This window comes from Populus trichocarpa, chromosome 6 (genome assembly GCF_000002775.5).
Source record: "Populus trichocarpa isolate Nisqually-1 chromosome 6, P.trichocarpa_v4.1, whole genome shotgun sequence".
Classification (NCBI taxonomy): domain Eukaryota; kingdom Viridiplantae; phylum Streptophyta; class Magnoliopsida; order Malpighiales; family Salicaceae; genus Populus; species Populus trichocarpa.
This window is the reverse complement of record NC_037290.2, coordinates 10086111-10113837: the sequence shown is the minus strand read 5'-3', so window position 1 is coordinate 10113837 and position 27727 is coordinate 10086111. Positions and strand designations below refer to the sequence as shown.

The 27727-nt window shown below is 32.1% G+C and overlaps 2 protein-coding genes across 5 annotated transcripts; both read left to right on the top strand.

Moving 5' to 3' along the window:
- Positions 1–9303: 9303 nt before the first annotated feature.
- LOC18100172 (serine/threonine-protein kinase PCRK1) lies at positions 9304–13705 on the top strand. 3 transcript variants are annotated; one of them, XM_024604322.2, is made up of 6 exons: positions 9304–9648; positions 9821–9850; positions 10314–10777; positions 11007–11267; positions 11599–11721; positions 12695–13705. In XM_024604322.2, the coding sequence occupies exons 3-6, from the start codon at positions 10397–10399 to the stop codon at positions 13208–13210; spliced, it is 1281 nt and encodes a 426-aa protein (XP_024460090.1). In that variant the 5' UTR covers positions 9304–9648; positions 9821–9850; positions 10314–10396; the 3' UTR covers positions 13211–13705. The 3 variants fall into 3 exon arrangements, with proteins under 3 accessions (XP_024460090.1, XP_024460089.1, XP_052309765.1); XM_024604321.2 differs by lacking the exon at positions 9821–9850 and having other exon boundaries at positions 9306–9648; XM_052453805.1 differs by lacking the exons at positions 9304–9648; positions 9821–9850 and adding an exon at positions 9922–9939.
- A 7137-nt stretch (positions 13706–20842) lies between these two features.
- Positions 20843–26014, top strand: LOC18100171 (OVARIAN TUMOR DOMAIN-containing deubiquitinating enzyme 10). Of its 2 annotated transcripts, none has more exons than XM_006381366.3 (11): positions 20843–21090; positions 21393–21765; positions 21884–22044; positions 23186–23259; positions 23453–23507; positions 23876–23950; positions 24070–24143; positions 24241–24289; positions 24580–24664; positions 25296–25352; positions 25663–26014. In XM_006381366.3, the coding sequence occupies exons 2-11, from the start codon at positions 21420–21422 to the stop codon at positions 25719–25721; spliced, it is 1035 nt and encodes a 344-aa protein (XP_006381428.1). In that variant the 5' UTR covers positions 20843–21090; positions 21393–21419; the 3' UTR covers positions 25722–26014. The 2 variants fall into 2 exon arrangements, with proteins under 2 accessions (XP_006381428.1, XP_006381429.1); XM_006381367.3 differs by having other exon boundaries at positions 20844–21090; positions 21393–21792.
- Positions 26015–27727: the final 1713 nt, after the last annotated feature.

Below are 27727 nucleotides of genomic sequence, written 5' to 3'. Positions count from 1 at the left end.
TATGCATTTATTTTCTTATTTTGATGAAACAAGTCTTTTTTTATTAACAACATGATTTTTTTAATAAAAAATTTAATGTAATTAAAATAAATATTCGCAAGAATTCTAGTAATGTAAACTCATGACAAAAAAAAATTATTTCTTGAGTCAAAATCCTCTCTTAATTATGCATTATTTTTTTATTTTGAAGAAAACATGTTTTTTAAAATAAAAGTCTATCATTATCTAAAAGGCAAGTATCAATAAAAAATAAAAAATTCATATATTTACAATTTTTATGTGTTTACATGAAAAAAATAAAATAAAAGAGTAATTAATTTGTGAAAACCATGTTAAAATTCATACTAAAAATAATATATATATATATTCTATTTTCATTAAATATTCATGTACATTTTTTCTTTTAAAAAAATTACATATAAGATTCCTATATAATTATTCATAAAGTAATTGCAAATATTACCATAAAAAGCTTGAGTTTTATTTAGAGATACTGATATAACTGAATTATATTTTAAAAAACAAATATCATTGTAATTATTTATCCAAAAATAATTTTATTATATATATATATATAATCAATTTTTAAGGGCAATGTAAATGAACATGAATAACTTAGGCTTAAGCCTAAGCAAATACCGTATTGTTTACTATAACATATTTTGATTACCTCTAGTAACTGCAAAATTAAGACCCAAGTTTATTGGATTCTTAAAATCTAAATTTCAATTTGTTTTTATCTAAAAACATCATAAAAACCTAAATAATTTTATTTTTAACTTTAAAATACCCTTTAATCAATCTAAAAATAAAAAGCCAGACTAAAAATTACGAATCCTAATCTACTTTATCCATCATGATTATAAAAGCAAAATCACATCCATTAAAATCTCATTTTCAAGATGAACCTTTTAATATTGAGATCGGCCTTTTTGTGGTGGGAATGTGGTCACCAAAATATATTTTTTTCTTCCCCTTTCAAAAGACTTTCTCTCTCCTCTCTCAATATTTAAAAACTAAACACACGAAAAAAATTAAGTTCTGGTATTGAAATATAAACACTTAAAACTACAAGTACCAGACATGTAAAAAATAGAAAAAATACAAACCAAATTGAAGTTTTGTGAAAACTATAGGGATCAAATTAAACGTTTAAAGATTGCATTGTCCTCCCTTGATGCAATCCACATTGTCTTGTGTCGTAATGAATAGTCCATGCTATAATGAAAATGCCTATCTTTTTTAGTTTATAATACTAGTTATCATGTCTGAGCTATATTACGAGTATGATTTCAAGTTAATTTTTAACATTGAAGAAGAAAGTGTTGGTGTTATATATGCATTTTTCGACATCATTAATTTTGTTAATTGAGGAAGAAAAAAACAATGCATGCATTTAATACAATGAATTAAAAAATAGATGAATTGATAAATAGTAAAAAGAGTTATGAATGTTGTGGAAATCAGTCTCAAAATCAGTTAGGATCTTAGAGAAATCTTAGTATATATGGTTTAGGAAAGAGAATCTAATATTAACTATCCAGATTCTCTAGATTATTGCTTTTTAGTTTAGTGTAGGATACTTTCCTATCTAGTATTTATTTCTTATTTTGAGGGTCAGTAGGTTAGCTTCTCTTTTCTATTTATTGTACAAACATACTGCTAGTAAGATTAAGAAAAGAGAAAGACTTCTCTCAAAATTCTTCATGGTATCAGAGCCTACTCTTGAAACCTAATCTGCTTCTCTAAGGCATGGCGGCAGCAGGACAAAGCTCTCTCTCTGAGGTGACCTCACAGCCAAGCAGCCAAGAATAGCCTCTCATGGTAGCCTTTCAGGAGGCACTGAAGGCACATCACACTAAATCACGGGACACAAACTCAATGGATATAATTATCTTCAATGGTCATCATCAGTCATGATGTTTATTTGTGGAAATGGCAGAGATGACTACCTCACAGGGGATATCATCATACCAGAAAATAATGATCCCATGTTCTGAACATAGAAGACTGAAAATCATATGGTAATGTCATGGCTGATCAATTCAATGACCAATGAAATTGGAGAAAATTTTCTCTTATATGGAACAACAAAGGAAATCTGGGAAGCAGCAAGAAAAACCTACTCAAGTTCTGAAAATACATCAGAACTATTTGAGATTGAGGCAGTGTTACATGATCTACGCCAAGGAGAACTTTCTATTACTCAATACTTCAACACTCTCTGTCGTCATTGGCAGCACCTAGATATGTTTGAAATTCATAGCTGGAATTGCCCTGAAGACACAATCCTATATAGAAGAATTGTTGAGCAGAAAAGAACTTTCAAATTTCTTCTTGGGCTCAACAAGAACCTTGATGAAGTCAGAGGAAGAATAATGGGAACCAAACCTCTTCCAAATCTCAGAGAAGCATTATCTGAGGTTAGACGTGAAGAAAGTAGAAAGAAAGTAATGATGAGACCTCACAACTCAGCTCATATAATGGAAGGATATGCCCTTGCTGCTCGAGGCTATTCAAACAATAACTATGATAACCGACAGAGGAAAGGAATACCCTAGTGTGATCACTGCAACAAACCAGGACATGTCAAGAAAAACTGCTGGAAGATTCATGGGAAACCTACTGATTGGAAACCATCAAAATCAATAAATGACAAAGACGGACGTGCCAACAATGTTATCTCAAATAACAACCGAGATACAAACACCATTCTGCCAACAGAAACAAGTCCTTTCAGCAAGGAACAACTTGAGATCTTACAGAAACTCTTCGGTCAGAATTGACTGTCTCAACCAAGTATGTCAGCCTTTGGTTCTGGATCTGGTCTGTTAGCACAAAAAGGTAAATTTTCAACAGCCCTTATAGTTAGTAAGAAACACTCAAGCCCTTGGATCATCGACTCTGGAGCATCAGACCATATGACAGGAGATGCCACTCTTCTTAATGAATACAATCAGTGCACTAATAATTCTACAGTCCGTATAGCTAATGGGTCTTCCTCCCAAGTTAAGGGAATAAGCCTGAGTAGAATCTCAAGGGACATGATCTTAAACTCTATTCTCCATGTTCCTAACCTAGATTGCAACCTACTCTCAATTAGCAAATTGACTCGTGACCTGAATTGTGTTGCTAAATTCTTTTCTCATTTGTGTATATTTCAGGATTTGGATACGGGGAAGAAGATTGGCAGTGCTAAGATGTGTTCTGGGCTCTATCTGCTCAAAAGTGAGATTCCTTTAAGGCAAACTCAAAACAGAAGCTATGTATCATCCAAGGGTCAGTTGGCTTTAAATTTTTATGTCAATAAAGATAGTGAAGTTCTGTTATGGCACTATCGTCTTAGTCATCCAAACTTCATGTACCTTGAAAAGTTGTTTCCATCCTTCTTTTCCAATAAAAGCTCACAATCCTTCAAATGTGAAATATGTCAACTCTCTAAACATGTTCGCAGTAGCTATCCCACCATTTCATATAAACCATCACATCCATTTGCAATGATTCATAGTGATGTATGGGGCCCCTCACAAGTGCATAATATAACTGGAACTCGGTGGTTTGTCTCCTTTGTTGATGATCACACTAGATTGACTTGGTTATTCCTTATGAAAGAAAAATCTGAAGTCAGCCAGATTTTCCAAAACTTCTATGCCATGATACAAACCCAATTCCAGACTAAAATCCAAATCCTAAAAACTGATAATGCCAAAGAATATTTCAATTCTAGCCTTAATACTTATTGTCTAAATCAAGGCATTATCCATATAAGCTCTTGTGTTAACACTCCACAATAAAATGGAGTGGCTGAAAGGAAGAATAGACATCTGTTGGAAGTTGCTAGATCCCTTATGCTCTCTACTCATGTGCCAAAACAATTCTGGCGAGAAGCTGTACTCACAACAACCTATCTCATCAACAGAATGCCTTTCAGAGTTCTAAACTTCAGAACTCCCAGCCAAGTCCTTCTACAAGCCTTTCCACACACCAAACTACTTTTTTCCTTAGACCCTAAAGTATTTGGCTGCTCAGTGTTTGTTCATATACACCATAGAGGAAAATTAGACCCTACCTCTCTCAAGTGCATTTTTATAGGATACTCTCCACACCAAAAGGGTTATAAATGTTACTCTCCTGTTCTAAAAAAGGTCTATACCTCTATGGATGTCACATTTTTTGAACACCAAGCATACTATCCCAAATCTGATCTTCAGGGGGCAACCATGAGAGAATATCAGAATTGGGATATACAATCTGATCATGTAATTAACTCAGGAGACAACCAACAGAGTCTTGTCCAAAGTCATTTGAGTCCTTACACTACACCTCCAGCCTCAATCCAATCAATCCCAGCACCACCAGCCTCGGTCCAATCTCCTGACCAGATTCATCCTACACCAAAACAGATCACAAATCATGAGCTTCTTACTTATTCTAGAAGAAAAAAACTTGGAAAGGAGATAGAGCACACAATACCTCTTGCACATGACCAAGATTCAGAACCAAGTCTAAATTCTGCCCCAATATACTCAGGTATGGAAACTTCTGACTGTGAGAATACTGCCTCTGTTATTGATGATTCAAATATTCCAATTGCTTTGAGAAAGGGTGTTAGATCATGCACAAGTCATCCCATCAGCAAATTTGTTTCATATGAAGGGTTATCACCAACCTATCATGCATTTGTTTCAGCCATTGACAGTGTACAGATTCCTAAGTCTATTGAAGAAGCTCTCAAAGATTCAGGGTGGAGAAAGGCAGTGAGTGATGAAATCAGTGCCTTAAACAAGAATAGAACTTGGGAAATTTCTGAACTTCCACCTGGAAAGAAACTAGTTGGGTGTAAATGGTTATTTACTATCAAACATAAGGTTGATGGAAGTATTGAAAGGTTAAAGGCTCGTCTGGTTGCAAAAGGGTTTACTCAGTCCGATGGAATAGATTATCAAGAAACATTTGCTCCAGTGGCCAAACTTAACACAATCAGAGTGCTTCTATCCCTAGCAGCTAACCAAAACTGGCCATTACATCAACTAGACATCAAAAATGCTTTCCTTAATGGAGACTTGGAAGAAGAAGTATATATGGAGATTCTTCCAGGACTAGAAACATCCTCCAATGTTAACAGAGTATGCAAACTGAAAAAATCACTATATGGACTCAAGCAATCCCCTCGAGCATGGTTTGACAGATTTACAAAGACAGTAGCACAGTATGGATATTCCCAATGCCAAGCAGACCACACACTATTTGTAAAAACCTCTCTAGAAAAGGAAATAACAATCCTAATAGTATATGTGGATAACATCATCTTAACTGGGGATTATGAGGAAGAACTGGTGAGACTGAAGAAACTATTAGCCAAGGAATTTGAGATCAAAGACCTTGGGTATCTCAAATACTTCCTTGGTATGGAAGTGGCACGGTCAAGGAAAGGTATATATGTTTCTCAACGAAAATATGTCTTGGATCTGCTAAAAGAAACAGGAATGCTTGGATGCAAACCTGCAGACACCCCAATGGATTCAACAAAGAAGATAGGAGCAGAAAATGATAGTATACCAGTGGATAGGGGGAGATATCAAAGACTTGTGGGTCGACTCATCTATCTCTCACATACCAGACCTGATATTGGCTTTGTTGTCAGTTTTGTAAGCCAATTCATGAACAACCCGACAGAAGATCATATGGCAGCAGTTAATAGAATCTTGAGGTACCTAAAAATGACTCCTGGTAGAGGTCTTCTATACAAGAAATGTGACAACAAAAATATTGAAATCTACACATATACAGATTAGGTAGGAAACATTATTGATAGGAGATCTACTTCTGGTTATTGCTCCTATGTTTGGGGAAATCTAGTAACTTGGAGAAGCAAGAAACAATATGTGGTATCTAGAAGCAGTGCAGAATCTGAGCTGAGAGCTCTAGCTCTTGGTATCTGTGAAGGGATGTGGATACAAAGATTACTTAAAGAACTTGGCATGGAATCATTGACACCTATCCAGATGCATTGTGATAATCAAGCAGCCATAAGCATAGCAAAGAATCCAGTTCATCATGACAGGACAAAGCACATTGAAATAGATCGACACTTCATCACAGAAAAGATTGAGAAGAACATTGTTCACCTTATCTACACTCCAACAAGATCTCAGATTGCAGACATCCTCACCAAAGCTCTACCAAGAACTAATTTTGAAGAATTGAGTCACAAACCGGGCATGTATAACATATACAACCCAGCTTGAGGGGGGTGTGGAAATCAGTCTTAAAATCAGTTAGGATCTTAAAGAAATCTTAGTATATATGGTTTAGGAAAGAGAATCTGATATTAACTATCCAGATTCTCTAGATTATTGCTTTCTAGTTTTGTGTAGGATACTTTCCTATCTAGTATTTATTTCTTGTTTTGAGGGTCAGTAGGTTAGCTTCTCTTCCCTATTTATTGTACAAACATATTGCTAGTAAGATTAAGAAAGAGAAAGACTTCTCTCAAAATTCTTCAAATGTAAATTAAAGACTAAAATAAAAGGTTAATTTTCATATTTACTAGCAAAAGATGGATTTGCAAATATTTTACAAGCATGGGCTATGTATAGTTATGGTAGTCAATGGTATGAAATAGAGAAAAGAGAAATGACAGTGGGATCATTTTCAAAGCTAATTTTTCATTTAATTTTTCTACAATTGAAAAGAGTTAGAATGTTTTAAATTTTGAAGAAAAAAATAATCAAAATCATCGTTTCTTATTTACACATTTACTTTCCTTTTTTGAGAAAACATGTATTTTCTTATTAACAATATGTTTTTTTCAATTCAAACTTAAGGTCATTAAAATATATATTCACATGAATTCTAATAATTTAACAAAAAAATATATTCATTTATTTTTTAGTTTCACAAGAACATGTCTTTTTTTATTTGAAATATGTTTTTTAAAAATAATTATTCAAAAAATGATACAAAAACAAGTTTCAACAAAAAAATATAAAAAAATTCATGTCTTGATAATTTTCATGCATCTCCATGTAAAAATAAAAGAGTAATTGATTCATAAATACTATATAAAAATTTACAATAACAAAACATATATTTTATTCTCATTGAAATATTCATGTGCCATTTTTTTAATTGAATAGATTAATATATAATTATTCACAAACCAGTTGCAAATATTACCATAAAAAAGTCTAATATTATTTAAATATAATGACATAATGGAGTGATTTTTTAAATATAATTGTAATAATTTTTTTAAATAGATTTTAACTTTAAAAATATATTAAAAAAAATGAAGGGCCAAATAAATGAAACTCATGTGCATCCAAGCTTAAAAGGATGTCCAAACACACTAGGACTTATAAAGCCAGACCTACAAGCCTAACTTTAAAGAAAAAACTCGAGCATGCCTATTTTTACTTAAAAAATAAGTGGGCAACATAGTTTGTTTTTAATAGAATTGACAAAACGTCATCTATTGAAACATATTCTGGTCATCTTCGATGACCAAGAAATCAGGGTTCAAGTTTTAGAACCTCTAAAAATCAATTTGTTTTTACTGGAAAACACTTTGAAAACATTCAAGAACCTTGATAACCTCATTTTTAACCTAAAAATAGCCTACAATCAATATAAAAATTAAAAAATATATATAGAATAAAAAAAATTCATGGATTGTGTTTTTTTTTTTTCAGAGAATCACTTTCATTAAAGGGGCTCCCTTCTTAAAGACAAACCCATTAGCATCATTATTAATCTTTTCTTTATGGCTAGAATGCATAAAGATTGAATCTTTCTCTTTTTGTTTTTTTTCCAACAACTTTTTATTTCTTTTCAATATCTAGTGATTAAGATGTGAAAAGAATAAAGTTTTAGTATCAAAACATAAATACCTAAAAGAACAAGGATCAGAAATATAAAATAAAACACTACAAGGACCAAATTGAACTATTGTGATAACTTTAAGGACCAAATAAAAACAGTTGAAGAGGCATTGATCTTGAAATAATATAATACACTGGTCCCATTTAGTTTGTAGTGTAATAATATAATAATTTTACATTTTGTACATTTTATATGCAACAAGAGGCATTGATCTTGAAATACTTGACCACATGAATATCCATACAACTAAGATGAGTGGGTTTGGTTTAATTGTTCATATGAATAATTAACCATTTTAATATATTATTTTAGTCATTTGGTAACAAGCTTAGTGTTGTAGCTTAGTAGTTAACGACTGACATGACTTTTGAGGTAGGTAGTTTGATTCCCAGCGGAAGCTAATAAGAGTGTGTTTGGCAGTGTGGTTGCGGGTGCTTTTCAAATAACTTTTCGTGTCAAAATACATGTTAATGATGTTTTTTCATTTTTTAAAAATCATTCTTGACATCACCACATCAAAACGATCCAAAACATACAAACCATATTAAATTTTAGCAAAAAAAAAATTCAATTTTTTTGGGAACGCAGCCGTAGCCGCGTTCTCAAACGAGCCCTAAATCATTTTAGGCAACAATTTTTTTTAAATTTTTTTTCACATTTATTAGAACACAAAATGCCCTTTGAATAACTCGACATAACAAAAAAATCACGATGAACAAAAAATAAATAAATATGGAAGATAATCTTATTAATTTTGAACCAGTAATTAAGGAATTTAACTTTAATAAAAAAAACAAAAAAAAAACATAAAAGTTTTGGATCAAGCCGTTTTTTTTTATCTCCTTGGTATTTTAGTAATTTAACTATTTAAAAAATTAAAAAAACTAGTTTACCACTGAACAATTTAAAAATAACATTGAATCATGGTAAAATAATTATCTTACCTCCAAATTCTTGGTTAAAGGTTCTTGGGTAGCGATAAGTTCATCTTAATATTATTTCAATATAGTATTATGAGTTTTAAGGGATGTTTAAGGGTGATGTAGCTACTGTTTTTTTAAAGTATTTTATTTTTGAAAATATATCAAAATATATTTTTTAAAAAAATAATTATTTTTGACATTAATAATTTAAAAATATTAAAAAATTAATTTAAAATAAATAATTTTTTAAATATTTTTAAAATAAAAAAAACAAACATATTGAAGAGTTATAGTAATACATCTCCCCCCTCGCTTAGTTTTTGTTTTTATTAATTTAAATTAATTTAATTTAATTAGTCACTCCATAATCAAATGTGGAATGTGGAATGTGGAATGGAAGAAGAGGTAAGCTTGTTCAATGGGTGCCAATTCCATCCAAAACCGACTTGACTTAGATGACTCATACCCATGCCCCACAAAAGACTTGAAACACTGTCCTCTCCCTCCCTCCGTCTCCATGTAATACCCCTCTACTCTATTCACATCCACAGAGCAAGCAAGAATTGGATTTTCAAGGTTGTCATGTTTTCGTATCTAATTAAATACTATTATTTAATAATGACATGGGTCCCTTTTGCTTTTTTTTTGGGTAAGCTGACTTCCACACCAAGATGCCGTGTATAGACTATAGACTGCAGACTTTCACTAGTTTCTTGAGGCCTTTTGATCTAAATAATTAGTTTATTAAGGTCTTTTTGGGACATTGACTGAAGGGTCTCTTCTCAAATTACTCGTTGTTTAGGAACTGAGGTTAAGCAATCCCGTCTAGGAAGATTTGAAGGTGAGGTTTGCCGGCTTCCCCAGGATTTTGCACCTTTATTTTGCTGCAAATTTGGATGGTCTTGCTGTTTTGCTACTGATAGAGAGATTGTGTGTGTCAATAGATTGTATCAGTATCAGTATTAATTTTGATTTCTTGATTTCACTCTCACTTGATTTTGAATTCATTGAAGGATAACCTTGGAACTGGGAGAATGAGAACGGTAAACATCTTGACAGAAATTATCAAAAGAAAGCAGACAGTATTGAGCCAGTAGTTATTGACTTGTTCATGCCTTTTAATTTCGTATAGGTTATTCTTGTTTTCTATTTTGCTTATGTTGCATGAACTTGGGAAATCTTGTTGGTTATCAATTTCCTGAATCCGGCAAGAAGTGAACCACAAGCACTGTCTCTCTGTCCTGTTCTTTTCTTTCTTCTTCTTTGTTTTTTAAGAACTTTTTTTGCACAAATCAATCTTGCGGGTGTTTCTGGTTGGTTTTCAAATTTAACCTCACAAAAATATGCAAAGAGAGAATTTTGAGTTCCAACTATTGCTAATGATCTGATCCACTGTATCCTGAGAATGAACATCATATTTTGTGCAGCTTTTGTTTTTATACTTTCCTTTTGCATTCTATTTTGTGGACACATTTCTAATGAACACTGTTGTTTTTGAGTTTTTAGGTTCCTGCATCTTATCAAGGCTTTCTTTCTTTGCTCCTGAATTCGTGACAACCAGATTTATCTACGCGCATTCGTTGGGGGCAATGAAGTGCTTTTCATTCCACAGTGGAGACAAGACGGATGAACCAAAAACTCCAAAGTCAGTCTCTGTTCAATCTGTGAATTCTCCAGGTGCTGATCGTGAAATAGGAAGATCTGGTTCTGAATTGAATTCTCAAAATGTCTCTGGTACCAGCACAGAGTCCATGGTCAGGCCCTCACTTCCTAGTATGTCTCAAAGGCCCAGCAATCTCAGAGTGTTCACAGTTTCTGAGCTTAAGTCAGCTACCAAGAATTTTAGCCGTTCTGTCATGATTGGAGAAGGTGGATTCGGTTGCGTTTATAAAGGATCTATTAAGAGCACCGAGGATCCAACTACAAAGCTTGAAATTGCTGTGAAACAGCTGGGTAAAAGAGGGGTGCAGGCAAGTCTTATTCCTCATGTCAACACCTAGTTTTTAATGTCATTGATAGAATTGTAGAAGATATTTATTTTGCTATACTTTCAAAGGTATCTACATTGCTAGAACAAAAATCTTTTTCAAGATTTGCCCACAGTTTTCAGAAAGATGCTTTGTTGAGCTGATGACAGTCTTGCATTTATACTTGTGTTTTGAGCAGTCTTAATCTTAGCTCACACCATTTGGTTGGCAGGGGCACAAAGAATGGGTCACCGAAGTAAATGTTCTTGGAGTAGTCGAGCATCCGAACCTTGTCAAATTAGTTGGTTACTGTGCGGATGAAGATGAAAGAGGAATGCAGCGGCTTCTAATATATGAATTTATGTCCAAGGGAAGTGTTGAGGACCATTTATCCATCCGATCAGATAAACCTCTTCCATGGGCCATGAGACTGAGGATAGCCCAAGATGCTGCTCGTGGCTTAAAGTATCTACATGAAGAAATGGATTTTCAGGTATGGTGCTTCAAAATTCCCTTTCAGTACACCTAAGATTTGGCAGCCCCCTGTGGAAATGCTTCATTTTTCTCAAGGTTGTATTTCATTTCCCATCTCCCCAACATTGTTCTTGTAGCTTGCTATTTTTTTCTAAAATTCTGTAGTTTTTTATTCCCTGTAAAAGAAAAAAAAAAGAGCCTAAACGTGGTTGCGGGTGAGGGATTTCTACATAAAGTCAATTGTGAACAATTAATTAAAGTTTGTGGTAATCTGTGATATGTGGTTAAGCTATCAAGCCTAATTGATAATGCTGACTAGTTTTTTTTTTTTTTTTAATTGACTGTCATAGATCATCTTCAGGGATTTCAAATCATCAAACATTCTTTTAGATGAGCAGTGGAACGCCAAGCTATCAGATTTTGGGTTGGCAAGGCTAGGACCTTCTGAAGGATTGACTCATGTTTCAACTGCGGTATGTTCAGGCAATGTGATCTAATTAATACTTGATATCCGTTTCACCAATTGGTGCTTACTTTTAGCATGCTAGAAATGAACCTTTATTCAATATCTGGATGGGATTTACTCTTTGAAATCTCCTAAAATTTCATCACTACTGAGCTAATTACCGGAATAGAATCTTGAATTATGTTGCTTATATATTCTGCATATTTCTTGTGCAGTCAATTATCTTATCTGGGTCTGCTTTTGATCACCCAACTTTCCCTTTGAAAGCTGCATCAATATGACAGTTGAAAATCATACAGTTTGCCTTATCTCTTGTGGGATTATTTAGTTTTATTGATCTCAACACAATATGCGGATAACTTGAATAAAGTGATTGCATGGATTTGAGTACCTTGCATTCTAGGCATTATGCAGTTCGAAAGGCTCATATAGATGGAAATCGGCTTACTATCAAGCTCCAGGACCCAAACCTAGCCTTATTTTACTGCTTCCAGTGTACTTGATAAGCTCATCTAACAGAATAAAATATATTAAACCTGGCCATTCCAAAGATAATGGAACAACTATTGGGAAATTGTTCATTTGAGTGCTTGCTTGTTTAATAGTGTGCATCAGAGCTGCTTCAGCATTTTTGTTCTTTTTATTCTTTCTTGTGATTAGGATGCTTTTAGTTCTGTGTACTAGCGTGTCTTAGGGATTCTGGGTTTTGCCTCAAAGGAATATGCACAATAGAGGTTGAGAACTATGAAATGCATAAACCTTTTCCACATACATGATAGAAGAAACGGGTTCATTTTAAATAACTCAGAAACCGAATAGAATTTTTTATTTATGCTTTTCATTCTTTTTTTTCCTTTCAGAATGCAGTTTAGACTTTATGCTTTGGCCGTAGGTTGGTGCACTAACACTATGTTAACATTTTCTTTATAATCAAAACTGTTCATTTTCGTGCAATAATTGCAATTGGTTATTTCCATCAGGTTGTAGGAACCATGGGATATGCAGCTCCTGAATACGTCCAAACAGGACGTCTCACATCCAAAAGTGATGTCTGGAGCTATGGGGTCTTCCTTTATGAACTCATTACAGGAAGGCGCCCTTTGGATCGAAACCGACCCAAGAGTGAGCAGAAGCTCTTGGAATGGATAAGACCATACCTATCAGACGCCAAGAAATTCAAGCAAATAGTGGATCCCAGGCTTGAGCAGAAAGACATCCTCAAGTCAGCCCACAAGCTTGCAAATATAGCCAACCGATGCTTAGTTAGAAACCCAAAATTACGTCCCAAGATGAGTGAGGTGTTGGAAAAGATGAATCAGATTGTAGATGCATCTACAGGGACCGAAAGTGCCCAGCAGTCCTCCAAGAATTCAGCACCAATAAAAACTTCGCACGGCACCACAGCAAAAAATAAAAGGAGAAATGTAGATCTCAAAACTGGAGAAAGCGGCTGGTTTGGTTGGATGTGGAATCCAAAGCATGTTAGAACATGCTAATTGCAGTAAACTCGAGCAGATTTATTGTCTGGTAGGTTTTGTGGCTGGTGGAGTATAAATAGGAAAAACTGTTTGAAGCTGGAAGGCTTCCATCATTTATTGGCTGATCAACAAAGCTGGTTGAAAAACTTTTATATACACAATAACTTGTAGAAATCACTGAAGGGAAGGGGAGGTATAAGAGCAACTCTAGATTCCTGCTTCTGAATAAGTGCATCGCTGGTCCAGAATTTAATGAATTAGTAGATGCTGGTCTGCATTGGAAAACTTTCCCGAGGTTGTAGCACTGCGACATGTAAACACTCTTTGGTGGGTTTTGCATGCTTCAATGTATGTCTTGAGTAGAATATGTTTGCCTAATTTTACCACTTTACAGGAGAGTTACTAATGAGTATCATATCATTCCTTGTAACATTTTTTAGATTGGAATGTTTGAAGATCGATTCCTCGAACTACATAGTTGTTTATGTAAAATTGTCGTTACCTCGTTTGTTATTTACTAATTGAAATTAGGCCCTATTCTAGGCTTCAAGGCCCTGGTGTGCTTGAACTAAGGGTTTTTATTTTTTTCATCATCTCTGTTTCTAGCAGGTAAGGTAGAGGGGTGGCAATTTGACCCGATTAGCTATTTAATCTGTGTTTTACTGTGAATCGGAATAAATGAACATACAGTTTTTGGTTTTTTCAGTGTTTTTTAACACAAAAAAAAAATTCCTAATTATATATTAAAATTTATACAATCATCTAATTAAATAAATTAAGAACTATTTATATCAATAAATATATAAAAAAAGTATTAACATGTTTATTCAATTCATTTAATTACGAGTCAAATCATTTTTTTTTTCTAATGTAAAAGAATAAAAGTGTGGATGTTGTTAATGTATTTTTTGACATCAAGAAAAAAAATATAAATTAGAGAGAGGATGTATTAATTTAAATATAAATTAAAAATTATTTTAAAAAATACATATAAAAAATTATCAATTAAAAATAAAAAATCAAATGTTATTAGGCCCTCGTAGGACGACCCTTGTTTTTTTATTTGGAAATGTGATAGATGACATTATTTTTTTGAAAAATAAGAGGCATGTGACATATCACTTGTGTTTTCCAAGATTCCTACCACAATGGTAGCTAAAAAATTGAGGATTTTGTTTATTTGATCTAGAAAGTAGAAACCATAGTTTTGAAATCTAGCCCAGCCCGACGGGTAGATTCGGGGCTGGAACCGGGCCGGGTTGAAGAAAAAATAGGAAAAGAAAAAAACCGGTGTGACCCGGCTAACCCGATAAAAACCTGGTTGCAACCCGTTGACTTTTTTTTTACTAAAACGACGTCGTTTTGATTTAAAAAAAGAATTGACCCGGGCGACCCGATCAAAACCCGGAACCTGCCTTGGACCGGCGCGGATAAAAAAACTATGCTAGAAACTCATTTTGACATAAAATACTTATAAAATACCCTATACACCTTGATAAACTTGAACATGACCTTAAATAACCCAAACACCAATCTATAAACCCAAAATTAACTCAAAATCAAAAAACTTTCCAAGCTTAAATCTACTATTTTAGGCAGGGGGGATGCCAAATAACACCTAGGTAAGACTTCCCTAATCGAGAACCCATTAACACCAAGATTGAACTTTTTCGTGATCTAAATCGGTGTTAACCAAAATTTTCTTTCTCTATCATCAAAGTCTGATGATTTTTTCTCTCATCTCTTAAATTAGAAACTAAAAAATATTAAAAATAAAGTACTAGATCGTAATTGAAATTTCAAAAACCAAAGGGACAAAAAAAAAAAATTGCAAAGTATAAGAATCAAACCTAACCCTTTTTTTATATATAAATTTTAGGATTATTACCTTTTTTTCCGCTCTTTCTATTTCGATTCTCTATCTTTTATTTTTGTCTTTACTTAACAATTTAACTTAAATAGACTTTCAATTCAGTCCTAAAAGATAAAAGAAAAAAAAAAGAATAGGAATAAAAATAAAAATATTAGGTGCACATTAAGTCCATAATACACAAAGTGTGTGCCCCAGCACAATAGCAATTTACTACATGAAAAATCCCACAAATTTTAGAGTTTTGTTAATAATATCACATTTACCTAATTGAATTTTATCCAGTTTAATCAATAAATTACCTAAGATATGAGAAGGGATGAAGAGTTTAACAATTCTATAATTCTATCCAATACTTTTATAAACAAATTAAATATACAAAATTGGTATAAAAACAAACCTAATAATCCAAACTTTGCATCCTATCTTACCTTTTTAATTCATTTTTAATTTTCTTTTAAAACATAACATCATTATTATTATTTTTATTAATTTGTTTTCTATTAATTTGATCATTTTAGGACTTTTGGGATTAGTAGTTATTACTATAGAACTCAATCGCTGTTATAGAGCACTTTTTGAAATTTATTTTTATTTAATTATATATAAATTAAAATATATATTCATAAGAAAGGTAATGAATAAGATTATGGTGAAAAAAGTATTTCCTAATCAAAATTGTGGTTTCTTATTCATGTAATCTCTTTTATTTTTATAATTATGTATTTTTTTATTAGTAGCATGATTTATTAAATAAAAAATCCCAATTAAAAATACTCATAAAATTTTTGATGATTTGAATTAAAGATAAAAAATATAAATTTTTAATAAAAAAACTCAATTTCACTTTTCATATATTTTCTTTTTTGTTTTGACAAAAACATGTTTTTTTTCTTTCATAAGTATTATTTCTTAAATAAAACTTATTATAATCATAAAAGCAGATTTTAATTTAAAAAAAAAAGAATTATGAAGTGATTATTTTTACTCTCAATAATAAAATATATATATTTTTTTCTCATTGAATGCTAATGAGCAAGTTTTTAAAAAAATCTACATGTTAGTCTAATAAATAATTGTTCATAAAATAATTGTTAATATTGCTATAAAATACCCAAATTTTCTTTAAGACTATGACATAAAAATAACATATTAATATATTTATTTAAAGAGAATTTTATTCTAAAATTAATAAAATAAAATAAATGTTAAGAGCTATTTAACAAAAAAAAAAAAAACTAGGCGCCTTTGGGCTTGAAAGGATGGGTCTACACGCCTAACCTAAGAGGAAAAGTCCAGGCCCGTGCACTTGACTTTATTTTTTAAAATAGATAGACAACATGTTGTCCGTGCTATTTTTTTTAATAAAAAAAAGAAGTATCGTCCACTTAAAAAAGAAGGTGCATCATCTTCTTGTTCAAATTTCAGCCACGTCTACTATTTCAAAAGTCATGGGCTGTGTTTTTGAACTCTAAAAAGTCAAATTTTAACTTGTTTTAATTTAAAAATACCTCATAAATACCCTTAAAAGCTATATAAAGCCATACCAACCTAAAAAACACCATATATTAAGCTTAAAATCGTAAATCAAATCGAATAAAAAAAATTAATGGGTCTTGATCTATTCTTTTCTAGCATGTTTGAAGGGCAAAACCACCTCAAGTAAACTCGTCTCTTTAAAGCGAACCAATTAACATCAAGATTTGACCTTTTGCAATGTGACCACTCAAATATTTTTATCTCTTTTATATTTTTTGATGATTTTTTCTCTCTTCTCTGAACAGTTATGAATCGAAACATGATAAAAATAAAATTTTGAGACTGAGATGTAAAAACAAAAAAGGACCAAATTTTTTTTTAAAAAAAAAACTTTAGGGACTAAAGTGAAGTTTTGCACTCCCTTTGAACAATAAAAATGAAAACTTCTATGTTTTTCTTATTGTGTTAATCTAGGTCAATGTTGTTTTAATTCTTTGATATAGTCAAAAATTTCATTTAGAAAATTAAAACTGGAATATTTTATGACATCTCAAGAGTATATTGATCAAAACAAATATTAAAAATATAGAACATTTTTTTGAAAATGTTGGGTATCCTGGACCACCTTGTGCGCACCAGACTAAGTCTCTACGGTTCGGAACTAGCTTTTATATAGGGTTAAACCCTGCAGCCGATGGTCCAAAAAGATTTGGTGCTAGTGGGATTCGAACTTGAGACCTTAAAGGGAGCAAACTCCAAAACCCCTAGCTAAATGCTACTAGAACAACCTCTTGAGATTTAAAAATACAAAACTATACCAACATGACATGAGAGGATGAAATTTAAAAAAATAAAAAATTCAACCACCGCATGTATCGTATAATTTTTTCAAGAATAAAAAAAAAATATTGTGGATTCTATCGTAGCATTACACAATGCATCGGTATTGCATTACAGTAAAAGATCGACTTTCTTTTTAATAATTTAATTAATCAACTCTATTGTAGCATTACACAATGCATCGATATTGCATTACAGTAAAAGATCGACTTTCTTTTTAATAATTTAATTAATCAACTATATATAGGGGCGGAGCCAAAAAAATAAAATTAAGGGGGGCTAGTATTTCAGTTGTATTATTATTTTAGCTAAAATCATATAAATTATTAAGAAAGGGGCTGAAAAAACAATTTTCTTGCAGGGGCTCTGGCTCCTACCAGCCCCCCGTCTCCGTCCCTGACTATATAAAAAAGAAAACTTCACTTCCGATAGAAAAAGGATTTCAGTGTTTATTAGTATTGTCCATCCAAGAGTGAACAAGGATAACAAAAAAAAGAAAAAATGGTTCATATTGACTGCAAGTTTGGCCTGTAACGCAGAAATTGTGTGGTGATGCATGAATGCGGTGTGATCCAAGTTTGAAGAAAGCTATTGCTTCATGACACATTTTCAACTCTTGTTTGTACCTCTTATGGCAAACAACGACTTGTGCAGCAATTTAGACTCTTAAATGACAAGGATTTCAAACAAGGTAAGCTGTAAATGATGGTAATATAAAGTTGTTTGAGCGTTACTAAATTACTAATATGTCGTGTTTCAAATTTTGTTTTATAAAAAAATTAAAATTTTAAAATAAAAAATATTATTTTAATATATTTTTAACTAAAAAATACCTTAAATATTAAAAATTCAACGATCATCCAAGTTTGAAGAAAACTATTGCTTAATGACACCTTTTCAACTCCTGTACCTCCTATGGCAATCATAGACTTGTGCTATAATTTAGATAGAAATACGATGCAAACTGTGTTTTTTAAAAATTTATTTTTTTTGTTAAAAATTAATTTTTTTTGTTTTAGATTGTTTTGATGTGTTGATTTAAAAAAATAATATTATTTTAATACATTTTAGTATAAAAAATACTTTAAAAAGTTGTTTAAGCGTTACTAACACGTCGTGTTTCAAATTTTGTTTTATAAAAATTTAAAATAAAAATATTATTTTAAAATAAGAAATACTTTAAATATTAAAAATTCAACAATCAATCAACATCATCTTCTAGGTATTAAAATTGCGGCCAAGAAGTGGAGGTCATTCATTGTTTAATAGTTTCTTGCCGTGTTGATTGGAGGATTTTGCGTGTTGTGTCAACGCGTATGAAAAAGTAGGTGCATTATGTCATCCACCGAAAAAATAAATAAAATAGGACAGCACAACCAGTTATATAGTTCAATTAACATCAAGATTTCTCTTCTTTAAGAAAATATCTGAGATCATACATCTTTGTCGACAACAAATAAAAAGGATAGAGAGAGGGAACCTTTGATTTGGGTTACAATTATACAAACATAGAGTGAAATGTATTTTAATTTAAAATTATTTCCAATAAATTCTTGCTTTTATTGTGTTGTTTTTGTTTTTCAAAAAAATTATTTTCAGCTCTCCAATAATTAATTGAAAAATACTACAATGTCAGTGCTAGACGAGGACACCTCTTTAAGATTATTTGTTTTTGCATTTCAAAAACGTTTTTGAAAGAATTAAATCTTTTTATTTACTTCAAATTAATATTTTTTTGGTGTTTTCAGATTATTTTGATGTGCTGATGTTAAAAATAATTTTTTTAAAATAAAAAAAAAATTAGTTTGATGTATCTTCGAGTAAAAAACACTTTGAAAAACTATCAGTACCACACTTTCAAATACGCTTTCTTCTCCAAGTTTTTTTTTGAAGGGCTCACTCACATTAGAAGTTGTATTTGATGAAATATTTTAAATTAATTAATTTTGTTCAAATGCGTAAAACTCCCTTTCAAATAAAACCATGTTTGAGTTGGCCTCTTGTAATCCAGTCAACTTGGTAGGTTTAGAATCAACTTGAATAATCAATAAAAATATAATTTAATTAAAAATAATTCAAGACGAGATCTAAGTTATGAATGATCAAATTGAAAAGCAATTTAAATAAATAAAAAAGATAAGAAAAAATAATTTTAGTCAATTTTGGTTTACTTACTAAATTTACAATCTAAGTTATGTAACTAAGATAATTCTATAATTGATTTGTTGAAGAATAAAATTAATATAAAGTTTTTGTTAATTATTAATTAATAATATACCCTAGATTAAAATAATGATACCGAACAAATGACATTTATTTTGATCTCCAAATAATTCAAAATTGGCGGGCATAAGTGAAGAAGATTAATTAGCGAGGACAGTTAGGGCAGTCCACGTGCTCACGCTTATTGTATATGATAAAGTATCTGGTTATATTATACAAAATTAATATAATTGATGACACATAATTAAGTTAATATTATAATTGCGTATCAGATAGTTTTATTGAGCGAAGCATGACCGAGTTTTGTGATAAGATTGAAGAATTAATGCACATAAACTAAAGAAATCCAAATTATAAACTACGAGCGGCGCCTAAAGTTAGAATTTTTGGTGGGTAAATTGAATTCCATCATGCATGGGTAATAAATACTAACTTATTACCGAAGAAAGCTCACAAAATTCACTATTACGGTCATTACCCGTTCAATAAGATAATTGCATCGCCCAATTATACCACAGTTACAAAACCACAAGCACGTTGGTTTCAAAAAAAAACAAATTTTGAATTTTTTTTAAATTGTTATTATTTTTAGATGAATTAATGTGTTGATATTAAAAATAATTTTTTTTTAAAAAATATTATTTTAATATATTTAAAAAACACTTTAAAAAATAATAACCGCTATCAAATTACTCAAAATGAAAAAATATCACCTCCCACTGATTTAGTTAGTGTTTAGAAACACATGGCAACTTGTATTTTTAAAAAATTTAATTTTTTTTGTTAATTTTTTTTAATATTTTGGATAGTTTTGATGCGTTGATTTCAAAAATAATTTTTTTAAAAATAAAAAAATATTATCTTAATGTATTTTAATATAAAAAATACTTTAAAAAACAATTATAACTCCACTACGAAACAGGAACTTAATGCTAAAGAAAAAGCCAGTTGGAGGTAAGAAACCGTAAAAATGATATCTATAAGAAGGAAAGTGTATTTAGAAGTATAGAATATAGTAGTGTATTAAAATAATATATATATATATATATATTTAAAATTTATTTTTGATATTATTATATTAAAAATATATGAAAACAATCTAGAAATATAAAAAAGGTCTTTTTAAATTTAAAATTTTACCTCATTTATGACGCAATTACAAACGGGGCGAAATCCAAACCATTCATTCACCGCCTTGAGGTACTTTTGATTTGGACATTTAAGAGCCGCGGCAAACAGTGTATAATAAACAAAAAGAAGAAAAAAAAGAAGTGCTCTCCCTGTTTCCCATTCTATTATAATTCATTTATTTGATTTAGTTTTTAGTTTCCATGTTAAAATCAAGTAAAATGATTCACAGTTATCTGCTTCGCTAGTTCTCTGTCTAGCTTGTAGTTTCCTCTATTACACTCGACATAAACCCTATCTACCTACCTATCTGCCCCGTCTTGTTTCTTTTTTTCTGCCTTTCCATTTCCTTCATCAGGTTAGTACTTTGTCTTGTCTTGTGATTTGATTTGATTTGATTTAATGTTTGATGATTTTCTGTGATTTCTGGTTTTGTTTTAAATTAAATCATGCTATATTATGCTCAAATCTTATTATTGGTGTCGGCTAAAATAGACACAAATTAATTAAAAGATTTGTGTTTGCGTTAAACTGGTAATGATGATCTTTAATTATGGAAATGATTTGGAGTTATTTGCAAAGATGGATGGATATTTTGGTGCTGTTTATACTTGAATTCTGATGGGTCGAGGTTGATGTAACCATTCGGGTTTTGAGCAGGGGGAGGAGATTGGTTTGGTAAGAAAGATGGTTATTTACGAGCAAGAGTCGGATGTTATTCAATGGGGTCTTCGTCTTCTTGATGGGGACCCACCCTTTTATTCTGGGTACTATGGTGAAGCAATAGTACAGAGTGATGATGGATACCATGGACATTATGTGAGGGATCATTATGATATTACGGACTGTAGCCATGTAGAGAATGATGAGATGATTGCACGCACGTTGCAAGAAGAGTTTTCGCAGCTTGCAGTTACTGAAGAAAATGGGTATTCACATGGTGGAGAAGAGCTTTCAGTTACTGAAGAAAATGTGTATTCACATGGTGGAGAAGAGCATTTGCAGACTTCTGTTGATGAGCATGATTGGCATTGTACACCGATGAGGAACTACCGTTCAGGTTTATGGTTAAGATTATCCTTTTGTTTTGTTTCATTTTTTGTGGGAGGAAATTTCTTACGTTGGTTTCACTTGATGTTTTTAATGCGCAGACAATGAGTGTAGTCATGAAGAATCAGATGATGCAGTACCCTCTAGTTCATGCTCAAGTCCTGCTAATGGAGAAGAGTATTCCTATTCACCAGAGTTTACTGATGAAGATGGCCTGGATGATGAAGTAGGCAAGAGGTTGAATCAGTTGATTCCAATCCGTGTAAGTTTGGCCGCTTTAGATCATCATTGTGGTCTTTTATTTCTTTTGGTCGAGGAAATTGAGAGACTTTGGTCATGTTTGACTTCCCCTAGGAATCAGGAATAGCATTTCAAATAAAATTTATGTTTAACTTTATTTAAATAATTTTACTTGTCTTAGAGTTTTTATACTACCAAATGACAAATAAAAGAAGTAAATTTTTCCACTAAATATAGAATATCTCATTTCTTGTATAATCTTAATCCTTATTATTGGCAAACCAAACTGCATTTCACAAGGAATGGGACACGATACTAATTTTTATTTCCAATCCCAAGCGACCCGAACATAATCATCACATAGTCATTTATAGCCTTTCCTCTCTCTTTTATTGCAGTTTTTTTTTTCCTTTTCTTTTTCACCAATTACTATCTTTAATATCTAGGTGATTGCATTAAAGTAGCTAGTACTTAGTTAATCCGGGAAAAGTATCCAAGGTATTCTGAGCCATGAATTTAAGTACAGATGGCACACAGAGTCAGGGTGCGTCTTTTTTTCCGCTCCTGGAGTCTCGCTTCTCTAATGGCACTGCATCTATAATTCTACTAATGCTTTTTGACTGGGATTTTGAAACTTACACGTCCAAGTTCAGGATAATTGAGTGTTTTACCAGTTCAATGTTTCCATCACTGAGCCAGACAAAATAGTGTATACTTTATGAACTATCATTGGATAAACTGTCATATTATGGCTAAAGACTGTCAACGTGATCTGTGGTTCTTTATTGTGAAAAGACAATCAACGCAATCCGTGATTCTTTATTGTGAGAGAACATTTGCATGTGTTCAAACACTTTTAAGCGTGGTGTAATGTTTGTTTTTTCTTGTGCAACTTATATGGTATGTGATTAAGTTCAGTGTAATGTGCATCATAGAAGTTACATGTTAGCATCAATTGGTGCTCATTTGCATCACACGATCTTGTGGTTTTGCATCATTTGATACTTCCTGTTGAAAATCTTTATAAATTGTAGTTTTCTTGTACAACTAGCTTGGTGAAAATACTGTGCTTGTGTTCTTGCATACATGCTTGCAAGGACATATCATTTCCCCTATTGTTGGTTTTGCTTATCACCTGCCAAAATTTCTTTCATGCTTCGCAGCATGTTCCAAGAATTAATGGAGAAATACCTTCAATTGATGAAGCAACATCAGATCATGAAAGGCTTCTGAACAGGTATTGTGTACAGATATTATTGCTGCAGATAAAGCAAAATTCTTTTCCCATTTTGTCTGATTGGGAGTTAGTTCAGTTAATGTGTTCTATAGACATGTGATTACTATAACATTGCTCATTTTCTTCCCTTTTTTTTTTCTTTTTACCTCGGAATAAACTTCATGCTATTAAATTATTGTTCTCACCAATCCAGACTGCAGTTATTTGGCTTTGAAGAGCTCAAGGTTCCAGGGGATGGAAACTGTCAGGTTAGCTTTTCCTTGTCTGTTTCTTTTTGAGTATCTTCACTATGACCTCCTCCATGAGATGTTGCTGTAAATGGATTATTATTAGGGTTTTTCTAAGATTGGCCCTAAAGGTACACGTCAACAAGCAATAAATGGAAGGTCTTCACTTCCATAATTGAGTAAAATCCTAATCCTTAATTTGTTGATACTAAAGATAATGAAACCTTCCAGATATTGATATTTGATATTTGCGAGTGCCCTTAGGACCGCATGTTGGAAAAGTCCTTGCTGTTATTGTTGCTGCTGTTGATCTTGCTTGTCAAAGTGCTTATTGACAAATTAATGATGACATGTTAATATTTACTTTCTAAAACTTTCTCATTCTCCAGTTCCGTGCTTTATCAGATCAAATATATAATACACCTGATCGCCACAAAATAGTAAGACGACAGGTTGTGTATCAGGTTTGTTTTATTCCCTGCCTTATTATTAGTGGTTGAAGTTGAGTTAGTAGAATTGTAACATATATATCTATATTTCATTGATCTTATACATTTTTGTTATAATGGTTTGTGATCACCAGCTTAAATCTCACCCAGAGATATACGAGGGATATGTTCCCATGGAGTATGGTGACTATTTGAGGAAGATGTCGAAGTAATAATGGAACTGTTTGCTTATTCTATTTCATTAACTATAAAGAATCTTGCGTGTTGATTCTAATAGACAAATACCCTTTGCATTTGGATGCCAGGAGTGGTGAGTGGGGTGATCATGTGACATTGCAGGCAGTTGCGGATGCGGTATGGATCATATCAACTTGTAGTTGCCTGTTTTTTTTTGGGCTCAAGGACTTGATGTTGTTCTTGAAGGACATTGATTTTGTTTTCTTTGTTCTTAAAACATTTTGCCAATTGCTTCCTTTATTTGACATGCATTGTGACTATAGTTTACCTTTGGTGAAACCCTGTCCCTCTTTGCCGGTTTCACCATAGCACTGCTCTATTTTAAAGCTTTATGCATTGTTTCATTTTGAAGACAAATGTAACATTCTGTGCTATCTTCCATGGCTTGTACCCTTGTTTTATTGCAGTATGGCGTGAAAATACTCGTCATGACTTCTTTCAAGGACACATGTTACATAGAGATTCTTCCTGTCAGCCAAAAGCCAAAAGGAGGTAAATTATGTTTGTTTCAGTTGTCCTGAAAAAAATTAATTTCCTTTTCCTTTATCTTACCCCTCATCTTCCTTTTTGAGATGTTGTTTCCATGATCATATTTTTTCAAGTTTATAATAAATATTGTTGACAATTGGTTGTGGTAATAAATATTGCTTGTTTGATTGCAAGTTTGATAGTTTTACCGATTCCTGATGAAACATAAAAAAAAATTGAGTGATTGTTTTGTTAAACCTTGATCTGTATGCGATGTTTTCGATTGGTGAATTGCTTTTCCCATACACTACTTTACAGAAGAATAGAGGCAAAAACTCTATCTGATTGCTACAATTGCTTCTCTCTTTCTTTTTGCAGAAGCACCAAAGTAGAAACACTGAAAATTATTATAATGTTTCCTGTGCTAATTAATCCATATACAATGTAATTGGTCTTAAATGATTGACAGCAACCTGAAAGAAATTCCAGTCCCATCCCAGACTTCTTTTTCAAACAATAATAGCATAGCATTAATGTTTGTTTTATTGCTTATAAATGACCTGTGAACCCTAATGAAATTATATGTTCTGAATGTAAAAACTTCTGGAATTTTTAAGCTTGTGTTTTGATGAAGAATTTTGGGTTCCTTCTGCAGTCATTTTCTTGAGCTTTTGGGCAGAGGTACACTACAACTCCATCTATTTTCAAGGAGGTAAATATTGTTTATTTTTTTGCTTCTTTTATTGGGCAAAGGGCACGAGTTAAAAAGTAAGCACAATGGAATGCTTGGGCAAAGTTGATGATAAAACATAACTGAACTTCTTGTGACAGAAAAGAAGTTTAGTGTTGAATCGAATTTTCTTGCTTCTGACAAGCCTGACTTTGGTTTTCGTATCAGTTTCTCCCTCACTTACGTGACAATGATCTTGGTTTCATGTGCAAAGTCTAATTTGGTAACTTTGCATTAATTCTAATGATGCCCCTGTGAGAATAATTTATCTCTTTTCGTGGTTTTGATACAGATACATCTAGTGAATTCAGAAAGAAGAAAAGGTGGTGGAATTTCGGGAATAAGAACTAGATATATATTCTGGTAATCTGAGGGAACCCCCCCCCCCCCCCCCCCACATCTTCTCTTGCTGCTGTGCTTGCTATTATACATATGCACATGCAGCCTCCTTGGTGCGAAACTTGTATCTTCTCTTTCTATAAACCATACTTGTCCAGATCAGTTATTCTACGAGTGTATTGTATTTTTCCGGGAAAGATTTTTTTGTCTCGAATTTTGCATACATGCTCTAGAATTGCGTGTCATATCTTTCTCAAATAAACAGAAAAAAATAATCAAATGAGTAACACTGTTTATTCTTTTAATGCACGGGGACAGCGAGATGGATGGATGGAGCTTCAGATAAGTTGTTTGGTTGGGAAATTTAACGTGTATCGAAAGTGTGAATCTTTACCTGATCAAAACTCAGAACTTGCTCATGCATTCAAAATAAGATATTATTATTGATTTGATAACGTTTTATTCCCATTGTCATGTAGGACCGTAGATACTTTTAATACTCAAGCTTGACTTGATTGCGACCTCTATTTTGGTTTATTTATCAATCCAGTCGTCCTTTCTTATGATTGTTGCATATTTGTGGGAGAGATGAGGATATAGTTTCACAAGTTCTTATAGAACCAACAATGAGTCACATTTATCAAGAGGTTTGCTCCCTCTGTGGTCTCAGGTTCGAGCCCTGTGGTTGCTCATATGATGGCCACTGGAGGCTTACATGGTCGTTAAGTTCAGGGCCCGTGGGATTAGTTTAACGTGGCCCGGACACCCACGTTAAACTAAAAAAACAATGAGGCACATTTGCCTCTTTTATTTTATTTTTTTATTGGGGGGGGTTCTTCTGCATTGGATCTCTACAGTTCGCAGATCCAAATGTTTCTATCCGAGGCAAGTAACTAAAACTTGAACCAGGGTTGGTAGCAGAATTTTATCACGTGAAATGCTGATTTATTTTTGTGTTTTAAAAGTGTTTTTGAAAAAATTAAAATTTTTTAATATTTATTTTGTTGTGTTGATGGTAAAAATAATTTTTTAAAAAATAATATTATTTTAATGTATTTTAAAGTAAAAATTATTTTAGTGTTTAAAATTAAAAATTTTTGTCAATAGTTGGTAGTGTTTAGTGTATTTAAAAAGAGAAAAAAAATTCATGACTCAACATCATAGGAAAAAAAAATAAGGGTTGTCAATCCTTAATAATCTAAACATGGGTTGTCAATCCTTAATAATCTAAACATAAAAAGATGAATTCAAAAAAAAATCAGTGAACAAAAAGCAGTTCAAAAAACAAAGAACCTGAAAATTTAGGCGAGGTAGCTAAAACTCTTGAGCGAGATTATATAAATAGGATAACCCAATAGATTGCAAAATAAAAAAAAATAACAAGCTTATTTTTAAAAACAACTGAATTTTAAAGGATGAAACTAAAAAAAATAAAAAAAGAGCGACCTAAAAAAAATACTTGAGTCGCCCAACCAAACCTACTGTCTAAATAATGAGATGAGGATAACCTGATTGAAAGAAAACCGAAGAAAATAACAAAGTTTATTTTTTAAAATGAATAACTTTGAAGGATGTAATCAAGAAAAAAACGATGTCAACTTGTGTTAACTTTTTAAACCTGTGACCCAAGCTAGTGACTAAATCGGAAGTGCCTCATTTGGAAAACCACCATTTTAAAACTTGACTCAACCCAATAGGTTGACCCATGACCCGAGAGAATCGAGGTGTAACATCCTCTAATTTTAAAGTCAATTAATCACGCGATTAGTAACACAATCAAGATAAAAACCAAAATTTTGTTTTCTATCAAAAATCTAGCAGAGTTTCTTCTAAATATTGGTACCAAGTTATTGACAACAACAATAACAATACAAATCCATTCTTCACAATTCATTTTATCTTTATGTTAACATGAAGCCCAATTATCATGGATTCACCCAACACAACATCTCACCGGATTAGAATATCTAATCCAAATTTCAGTTACATCACATTGCATATTGCAATGTTTCATTAAC

Excerpts from the sequence above, each read along its gene's own strand:
- LOC18100171 (XM_006381367.3), top strand. The coding sequence starts at position 21,420 with ATGGTTATTTACGAGCAAGAGTCGGATGTTATTCAATGGGGTCTTCGT. Across the intron at positions 23,260-23,452 it reads CATGAAAGGCTTCTGAACAG|ACTGCAGTTATTTGGCTTTG; the intron begins GTATTGTGTACA and ends TCACCAATCCAG. Across the intron at positions 23,951-24,069 it reads GACGACAGGTTGTGTATCAG|CTTAAATCTCACCCAGAGAT; the intron begins GTTTGTTTTATT and ends TGTGATCACCAG.
- LOC18100172 (XM_024604322.2), top strand. The coding sequence starts at position 10,397 with ATGAAGTGCTTTTCATTCCACAGTGGAGACAAGACGGATGAACCAAAA. Across the intron at positions 11,268-11,598 it reads ATGAAGAAATGGATTTTCAG|ATCATCTTCAGGGATTTCAA; the intron begins GTATGGTGCTTC and ends TGACTGTCATAG. Across the intron at positions 11,722-12,694 it reads TGACTCATGTTTCAACTGCG|GTTGTAGGAACCATGGGATA; the intron begins GTATGTTCAGGC and ends TATTTCCATCAG.